The sequence below is a fragment of the Salmo trutta genome, chromosome 20 (genome assembly GCF_901001165.1).
Source record: "Salmo trutta chromosome 20, fSalTru1.1, whole genome shotgun sequence".
In the NCBI taxonomy this organism is placed as follows: Eukaryota; Metazoa; Chordata; class Actinopteri; order Salmoniformes; family Salmonidae; genus Salmo; species Salmo trutta.
The window spans coordinates 55,030,814-55,041,031 of record NC_042976.1 but is presented as its reverse complement, the minus strand read 5'-3'; the positions used below and the strand labels follow the sequence as shown (position 1 = coordinate 55,041,031).

The 10,218-nt window shown below is 42.0% G+C and overlaps 1 protein-coding gene across 8 annotated transcripts in view; it reads left to right on the top strand.

The window, feature by feature from the left end:
- mycbp2 (MYC binding protein 2) overlaps positions 1-10,218 on the top strand; it is a 347,166-nt gene that overhangs the window by 9,759 nt on the left and 327,189 nt on the right. For 7 of the 8 annotated variants that reach the window (XM_029703702.1, XM_029703697.1, XM_029703701.1 and 4 more), the window contains exon 2: positions 5,936-6,011. In XM_029703702.1, coding sequence (XP_029559562.1) covers positions 5,936-6,011 — 76 coding nt within the window. Of the gene's footprint in view, positions 1-624; positions 669-5,935; positions 6,012-10,218 lie in introns of all 8 variants that reach the window. The other variant, XM_029703704.1, reaches the window with a different exon arrangement.

The window sequence follows — 10,218 nt, the reverse complement described above, 5'->3', positions numbered from 1 at the left end:
TCGGATAATAACGTTGATGAATACGGTGATTCGGTGAGCGAGTTTATTAGCAAGTGCATCGGTGATGTTGTACCCACAGTGACTATTAAAACCTTCCCCAACCAGAAACCGTGGATTGATGGCAGCATTCGCACAAAACTGAAAGCGCGGACCACTGCTTTTAATCAGGGCAAGGCGACCGGAAACGTGACCGAATGCAAACAGTGTAGCTATTCCCTCCGCAAGGCAATCAAACAAGCTAAGCGTCAGTATAGAGACAAAGTAGAGTCGCAATTCAACGGCTCAGACACGAGAGGTATGTGGCAGGGTCTACAGTAAATCACGGACTACAAAAAGAAAACCAGCCTCGTCGCAGACCACGATGTCTTGCTCCCAGACAAACTAAACAACTTCTTTGCTCGCTTTGAGGACAATACAGTGCCACCGACAGGGCCCGCTACCAAAACCTGCTGGCTCTCCTTCACTGCAGCCAGCATGAGTAAAACATTTTAAACGTTAACTTTCGCAAGGCTGCCGGCCCAGACGGCATCCCTAGCCGCGTCCTCAGAGCATGCGCAGACCAGCTGGCTGGTGTGTTTACAGACATATTCAATCTATCCTTATCCCAGTCTGTTGTCCCCACAGGCTTCAAGAGGGCCACCAATGTTCCTGTTCCCAAGAAAGCTAAGGTAACTGAGCTAAATGACTACCGCCCTGTAGCACTCACTTCCGTCATCATGAAGTGCTTTGAGAGACCAGTCAAGGACCATATCGCCTCCACCCTACCTGACACCCTATACCCACTCCAATTTGCTTTCCGCCCCAATAGGTCCACAGACGACGCAATCGCAATCACACTTCACACTGCCCTAACCCATCTGGACAAGAGGAATACCTATGTAAGAATGCTGTTCATTGGCGACAGCTCAGCATTTAACACCATAGTACCCTCCAAACTCGTCATTAAGCTCGAGACCCTGGGTCTCGACCCCGCCCTGTGCAACTGGGTCCTGGACTTCCAGATGACACTACAGTGGTAGGCTTGATTACCAACAACGACGCGACGGCCTATAGGGAGGAGGTGAGGGCCCTCGGAGTGTGGTGTCAGGAAAATAACCTCACACTCAATGTCAACAAAACAAAGCAGACTATCATGCACTGCAGGAAACAGCAGAGGGAGATGCCCCCAATCCACTTCAACGGGACAGTAGCGGAGAAGGTGGAAAGTTTTTTAAGTTCCACGGCGTACACATCACGGACAAACTGAAATGGTCCACCCACACACAGTGTGGTGAAGAAGGCACAGCAGCGCCTCTTCAACCTCAGGAGGCTGAAGAAATGTGGCTTTTCACCAAAAACACTCAAACTTTTACAGATGCACAATTGAGAGCATCCTGTCGGGCTGTATCACCGCCTGGTACGGCAACTGCTCCGTCCACAACCGTAAGAGCCACTGCCTGTTCACCCCGCTATCATCCAGAAGGCGAGGTCAGTACAGGTGCATCAAAGCTGGGACCGAGAGACAGAAGCCGTTTTTCCAGTCTCAAGCCATCAGACTGTTAAACAGCCATCACTAACATTGAGTGGCTGCTGCCAACATACTGACTCAACTCTAGCCACTTTAATAATGGAGAAATTTATGTTATAAATGTATCACGAGCCACTTTAACCTCTCTGGGCTAGGTGGGACGAAATCGTCCCACCTACTCAACAGCCAGTGGAATCCCGTGGCGCGTTATTCAAATACCTTAGAAATGCTATTACTTCAATTTCTCAAACATATGACTATTTTACAGCATTTTAAAGACAAGACTCTCGTTAATCTAACCACACTGTCCGATTTCAAAAAGGCTTTACAACGAAAGCAAAACATTAGATTATGTCAGCAGAGTACCCAGCCAGAAATAATCAGACACCCATTTTTCAAGCTAGCATATGTCACAAAAAACAAAACCACAGCTAAATGCAGCACTAACCTTTGATCTTCATCAGATGACACGCCTAGGACATTATGTTATACAATACATGCATGTTCTGTTCAATCAAGTTCATATATCAAAAACCAGCTTTTTACATTAGCATGTGACGTTCAGAACTAGCACTCCCACCGAACACTTCCGGTGAATTTACTAAATTACTCACGATAAACGTTCACAAAAAACATAATTATTTTAAGAATTATAGATACAGAACTCCTTTATGCAATCGAGGTGTCCGATTTTAAAATAGCTTTTCGGTGAAAGCACATTTTGCAATATTCTGAGTAGATAGCTCGCCATCACGGCTAGCTATTTTGACACCCACCAAGTTTGACCCTCACCAAACTCAGATTTACTATAAGAAAAATTAGATTACCTTTGCTGTTCTTCGTCAGAATGCACCCCCAGGACTTCTACTTCAATAACAAATGTTGGTTTGGTTCAAAATAATCCATAGTTATATCCAAATAGCGGCGTTTTGTTCGTACGTTCAAGACACTATCCAAGGGTGACAAAGGGTTACGCGCCCGACGTGTTTTGTGACAAAACATTTCTAAATATTCTATTACCGTACTTCGAAGCATGTCAACCGCTGTTTAAAATCAATTTTTATGCTCTTTTTCTCGTAAAAAAGCGATAACAACGACTCCCGGTCGGAATATTTTCGTTCAAAGACAAAAGAATAAAAACATGGTGTCGCCTCGTGCACGCGCCTCCAGTCTCTGTTCTCTGATCGACCACTATCTAAATGCGCTAGTGTTTTTCAGCCAGGGCCTGCAAAGACATCATTCAGCTTTTTGCCGCCTTCTGAGAGCCTATGGGAGCCGTAGGAAGTGTCACGTTACAGCAGAGATCCCCTGTTTTGGATAGAGATGATCAAGAAGGCCAAGAAATGGTCAGAGAGGGCGCTTCCTGTTTGGAATCTTCTCAGGTTTTGGCCTGCCAAATGAGTTCTGTTATCCTCACAGACACCATTCAAACAGTTTTAGAAACTTTGGAGTGTTTTCTATCCAAAGCTAATAATTATATGCATATTCTAGTTTCTGGGCAGGAGTAATAATCAGATTAAATCGGGTACGTTTTTTTTTATCCGGCCGTGAAAATACTGCCCCTATCCATAGCAGGTTAAGCACGACGCATCACGGAGTGCCTGGACACAGCCCTATTGCTATTATAAACTGGTTACCAACATAATTAGACCAGTAGAAATAAAAGTTGTCATACCCGTGGTATACGGTCTGATATACCACGGCTGTCAGACAATCAGCATTCAGGGCTGGAACCACAGTTTCTAATAATATTTATATCCTATTAATAGTAGTTTTATGTAATTATTTGATCCACACACCCTCCCTATCCAAAATACACAGATACGTGATATGCTCTAATGTCTTAATACAATATTAAGTTAATGGTTTGAGCAAATAAGTATATCTAGCTTAACCGGTGTGAAATGGCTAGCTAGTTAGCGGGGTGCGCACTAAGTGTTTCAAAATCAGTGACGTCAGTCGCTGAGACCTTGAAGTAGTTTCACTTGCTCTGCTTTTGTGGAGCGATGAGTAACGATGCTTCAAGGGTGACTGTTGTCGATGTGTGCAGAGGGTCCCTGGTTCGAGTAAGGTAGAAGCAAGGAGAGGGACAGAAGCAACACTGTTACACTAGCAATAACTAGCTAGATGAGTGACTGGATTTGAATTCAGATACAGTCAAAAGTTAGGACACCTACTCATTCAAGGGTTTTTTATTTATTTTTACTATTTTCTACATTGTAAAATAATAGTGAAGACATCAAAACAATGATATAACACATATGGAATCATGTAGTACCCCAAAAAATAACATCAACATATGTTATACAAAAGCAGCCCCCCTTTGGCTTCATGAGGAATGCTTTTCCAACAGTCTTGAAGGAGTTCCCACATATGCTGAGCACTTGTTGGTTTTCCTTCACTCGGCGGTTTGACTCATCCCAAACCATCCCAATTGGGTTGCTGCTTTTCCTTCACTCGGCGGTCCAACTCATCCCAAACCATATCAAATTGGGTTGATGTCGGGTGATTGTGGAGGCCAGATCATCTGATGCAGCACTCCATCACTCCCCTTCTTGGTCAAATAGCCCTTACACATCCTGGGGGTATGTTGGGTCATTGTCTTGTTGAAAATGAGATGATAGTGGGACTAAGCGCAAACCAGATGGGATGGCGTATCGCTGCAGAATTCTGTGGTACCAATGCTGGTTAAGTGTGCCTTGAATTCTAAATAAATCACAGACCGTGTCACCAGCAAACCAAAACCACACCTCCTCCATGCTCCATGGTGTGAACCACATGGAGATCATTCCTTCACTTACTCTGCGTCTCAAAGACACGGCAGCCGGAACCAAAAATCAAAAATTTGGACTCAGACTAAAAGGACAGATTTCCACCGTCATGTCCATTGCTCGTGTTTCTGGGACCTAGCAAGTATATTTTTATTGGTGTCCTTTAGTAGTGGTTTCTTTGCAATCTCCTCTAAACAGTTGATGTTGAGATGTTTGTAACTTGAACTCAAGCATTTATTTGGGCTGAAATCTGAGGTGCAGTTAACTTAACTTTTACCTCTGCTGCAGAGGTAACTCTGGGTCTTCCGTTCCTGTGGCGGTCCAAATGAGAGCCAGATTCATCATAGCGCTTGATGGTTTTGCCGACTGCACTTTCAAAGTTCTTGAAAATGTCCAGACAGGCAGACCATGTCTTAAAGTAATGGACTGTCATTTCTCTTTGCTTATTTGAGCTTTTCTTGCAATAATATAGACATGGTCTTTTACCAAATTGGGCAATCTTCTGGACACCCCCACCTTGTCACAACACAAATGATTGGCTCAAACACATTAAGAGGGAAAGAAATTCCACAAATTAGCTTAAGAACAGCCCTTAGCCGTGGTATATTGGCCATATACCACAAACCCCTGAGGTGCCGTATTGCTTAAATAGGATCTCTGTGGTGTGGATAGTCCCCTGCTCACTGGAGCAAGCGAATACATACACTTATGTCATCCAAATACCAAGTCAGTTATGTTGTGGACAGAAGCTTTCGTGTGTGTGTGTGTGTCACTTCCTTGTGCCGTACCCATAGGGCTCTCAAATTCAAATCTGGACCTCGAAGCCAGTCATAAGCTGTGTTCGAATACTCATACTAACCGTACTATTTGTGACGTGAATTGAGTATATAGTATGCTTATTGGTCACAGCATGGATATAGTTAATATGCCAAAAGTTCCCGGATGTCGTACTAATAAATTCACCAAAATACGAAGTATACATGCAGAGGACACTATTTCTGTACTTTTAGGGCCCACAATGCAATTCTTCAGAAAAAGGGACATGGCTTCACAATAGTGCACTTTGCGGTTAAATCAAAGTTAATTTGTCAAGTGCGCCGAATACAACCGGTGTAGACCTTACAGTGAAATGCTTACTTACAGGCTCTAACCAATAGTGCAAAAAAAGGTATTAGGTAAACAATAGGTAGGTAAAGAAATAAAACAGTAAAAAGACAGGCTATATGCAGACACCGGCTAGTCAGGCTGATTTGAGGTAGTATTTAGATATGGTTAAAGTGACTATGCATATATGATGAACAGAGAGTAGCAGTAGCGTAAAAAAAGAGGGGTTGGTAGGTGGGACACCATGCAGACAGCTCGGTTAGCCAATGTGCAGCAGCACTGGTTGGTCGGCCCAATTGTGGTAGTATGTACATGAATGTATAGTTAAAGTGACTATGCATATATGATAAACAGAGTAGCGGCAGCGTAAAAAGAGGGGTTGGGGGGGTTAGCCTTCAAAATAAAGGTATGGCATTGTACTATTTGTATTCTTTCTGTCCCCTATTTATTTATTTTTTGTTAATGTGTTAGAATATTAACTTAACATGGTTGTGATAGGCTATAGGCCCAGCTGTTACTGGATTTGCTCATGTTTTTTTACAATGTGTTTCAGGGGAAAGAAAGCTTTAAGCAAGAAGAAGTTGAAACGGTGGCAAAAGTTGAAGTCTAAAGTCAAAACAGGAACAAAGGTAAGATACATTTTCTTGGTACAAGAGGGACCTGACCTTGAGTCACTCAATTTTCTCAGAATAATATAATGGATTCATTGCAAATTTGTTGCTTCAGTTATTTTTGGCCTAAGATGGGCTACTATGAGCATTTCACCTGTTGTATTCGGCGCATGTCACGTAGTTCAAGTAACACACACATTTCAACATCAACTGTTCAGAGGAGACTGCGTGAATCAGGCCTTCATGGTCGAATTGCTGCAAAGAAACCAATAAGACTTGCTTGGGCCAAGAAACACAAGCAATGGACATTAGATCGTTGGAAATATGTCCTTTGGTCTGATGAGTCCAAATTTGAGATTTTTGGCTATTTGACCAAGGAGATTTATCGAGTGCTGCATCAGATGACCTGGCCTCCACAATCACCCGACCTTAACCCAATTGAGATGGTTTATGATGAGTTGGACTGAAGAGTGAAGGAAAAGCAGCCAACAAGTGCTCAGTGTATGTGGGAACTCCTTCAAGACTGTTGGAAAGGCATTCTTCATGAAGCTGGTTGAGAGAATGCCAAGAGTGTGCCAAGTTTCATCAAGGCAAAGGGTTGCTACTTTGTAGAATCTCAAATATAAACATATTTTGATTTAACACAAATTTTTTTGGTTACTAAATGACTCCAGCTGTGTTATTTAATAGTTTTGATGTCTTCACTATTATTCTACAATGTAGAAAATAGTAAAAATAAATAAAAACCCTGGACACACCTCATTCAAAACTTTTGACCAGTATTGTAATTAAATGTATGCTCCTGAATTTATTTAGGCTTTCCGGATTGAATCAACACCATTTTAAGCTTTTTATTTCATTTGTAAAAAATTCTAAACGTTTTATATTTATTAGGGATCCCAAGGCAGCAGCTACTCTTCCTGGGTTCCAAAACATTAATTCTCATACATCAAACAAAAGATAAACCAGTACATATTTACAATACAAAATGTATAATACCACCGTACAACAATATTACTCTGTGTGTGTGTGTGCCTTCAGTCCCCCGCTGTTTCGTAAGGTGTTATTTTTTTAAATCTGTTTTCTGTGTTTGTATCTGTGACATTATGGGGCAGTGTGTGTGTGTAGGCCAGTGAAACACAACCTCAATTTAATCAATTTTAAATTCCGACTGTAACACAACAAAATGTGGAAAAGGTAAAGGGGTGTGAATACTTTCTGAAGGCACCTTTAACTGAGGAAGGATCAACAACATTGTAGTTACTCCACAATACTAACATAAATTACAGAGTGAAAATTCAGTTAGAATACCAAATTCAGTTACAATACAGAATACAAATATTCTAAAACATGCATCCATTTTCCAGGCACTAAAGTAATACCACAAAAAATGTGGCAAAGAAATAAACTTTTTGTACGGAATACAAATTAGGCAAAATTACAACAGACACTGGGAATCGAATGCATCTTTCATCAGGACAATTACCTAAAACACAAATATACAGTCGTTGCCAAAAGTTTTGAATGACACAAATATAAATTCAGTCTGCTGCCTCAGTTTGTATGATGGCAATTTGCATATACTCCAGAATGTTATGAAGAGTGATCAGATGAATTGCAATTAATTGCAAAGTCCCTCTTTGCCATGCAAATGAACTGAATCCACAAAAAAACATTTCCACTGCATTTCTGCCCTGCCACAAAAGGACCAGTTGACATCATGTCAGTGATTCTCTCGTTAACACAGGTGTGAGTGTTGACCAGGACAAGGCTGGAGATCACTCTGTCATGCTGATTGAGTTTGAATAACAGACTGGAAGCTTCAAAAGAAGGGTGGTGCTTGGAATCTTTGTTCTTCCTCTGTCAACCATGGTTACCTGGAAGGAAATACGTGCCGTCATCATTGCTTTGCACAAAAAGGGCTTCACAGGCAAGGATATTGCTGCCAGTAAGATTGCACCTAAATCAACCATTTATCGGATCATCAAGAACTTCAAGGAGAGCGGTTCAATTGTTGTGAAGAAGGCTTCAAGGCGCCCAAGAAAGTCCAGAAAGCGCCAGGACCGTCTCCTAAAGTTGATTCAGCTGCGGGATCGGGGCACGACCAGTACAGAGCTTGCTCAGGAATGGCAACAGACAGGTGTGAGTGCATCTGCACGCACAGTCAGGCGAAGACTTTTGGAGGATGGCCTGGTGTCAAGAAGGGCAGCAAAGAAGCCACTTCTCTCCAGGAAAAGCATCAGGGACAGACTGATATTTTGCAAAAGGTACAGGGATTGGACTGCTGAGGACTGGGGTAAAGTCATTTTCTCTGAATTCCCTTTCTGATTGTTTGGGGCATCCAAAAAAAAGCTTGTCCGGAGCAGACAAGGTGAGCGCTACCATCAGTCCTGTCATGCCAACAGTATTGCATCCTCCCTTTGCTTCTCAGCAAAGGGAGTGGGCTCACTCACATTTTTGCCTAAGAACACAGCCATGAATAAAGTATAGTACCAACACATCCTCCGAGAGCAACTTCTCCCAACCATCCAGGAACAGTTTGGTGACGAACAATGCCTCTTCCAGCATGATGGAGCACCTTGCCATAAGGCAAAAGTGATAACTAAGTGGCTCGGGGAACAAAACATTGATATTTTGGGTCCATGGCCAGGAAACTCCCCAGACCTTACTCCCATTGAGAACTTGTAGTCAATCCTCAAGAGGCGGGTGGACAAACAAAAACCCATAAATTCTGACAAACTCCAAGCATTGATTATGCAAGAATGGGCTGCCATCAGTCAGGATGTGGCCCAGAAGTTAATTGACAGCAGGCTAGGGCAGATTGCAGAGGTCTTGAAAAAGGGTCAACAGTGCAAATATTGACTTTTTACATCAACTTCATGTAATTGTCAATAAAAGCCTTTGACACTTATGAAATGCTTGTAATTATACTTCAGTTTTCCATAGTAACATCTGACAAAAATATGTAAAGACACTGAAGCAGCAAACTTTGTGGAAATTAATATTTTTGTCATTCTCAACTTTTGGCCACGACTGTACACTGGAATTCCTTACCAAAACGACATTGAATCTTCCTGAGTGGCCTAGTTACAGTTAGACTTATATTTACTTGAAAATCTATTGCAAGACTTAAATGTCTGTCTTAAGTTGGTTCTTGAACATTGCATTTACCAGAGCTTGATGAATTTTTGTAAAGAATAATGGGCAAATATTGTACAATCCAGGTGTGACAGCTCTTAGAGACTTACCCAGAAAGACTCGCAGCTGTAATTGCTGCCAAAGGTGATTCTAACATGTATTGACTCAGGGGGTTGAAAAGTTATCTTATTTATTTTAGTGTTTTATTTTCCACTTTCTTCCACAGAGTTTGGTGTAGATCGTTAAAATGAAATCCATTGTTATCCTACTTTGTAACAGAATGTGGAAAAAGTCAAGGGGTGTGAATACTTTCTGAAGGCACTTTAAATTGAGAGAATAAATGCATTAAAAGCATTCATGTGAAGCTTTGTGATTGACAAGGAGAAGTTTGATGTCGGACAACAATAGAATGTTCATGATTTAATACGTGCTAGGCCGCCTCAGCATTACGGCTACATTTCTATGTCGTAGGCAGAACTTTACTGACTATGGTGGAAATAAAAGTTTTGACTTTGATACTGGCAACACCTTTCAGATATAAAGAAATGGCAAAAAAAGTTATGTAATGGTTTGATGAGAATTGCAGCTCGCATGGTATTCTTCCAAACTGTGTACTGTGAGATTTCCGGTACTAGAGGTGTGCAGGCAGAAAGTAGCTTCGCCGAAGCCACTGTAAGTGAAGCTAATGGGAACACAAAAAAATGTAGTATCTGTTGACTGATGAGCCAGACACTGGTTAACTAGACTTGTAATCTGAACGGGCCCTAAGACAAAGTAGAGCTGTAGGATAGGCCTACACAGCAGATGGGTGTACCAAATGGTACTAGGGCCATTTGGGATGTAACTATAGGCTACATGTCAAATCAAATCAAATTTATTTATATAGCCCTTCGTATATCAGCTGAAATCTCAAAGTGCTGTACAGAAACCCAGCCTAAAACCCCAAACAGCAAGCAATGCATGTGAAAGAGGCACGGTGGCTAGGAAAAACTCCCTAGGAAAAACTCCCTAGAAAGGCCAAAAACCTAGGAAGAAACCTTGAGAGGAACCAGGCTATGAGGGGTGGCCAGTCCTCTTCTGGCTGTGC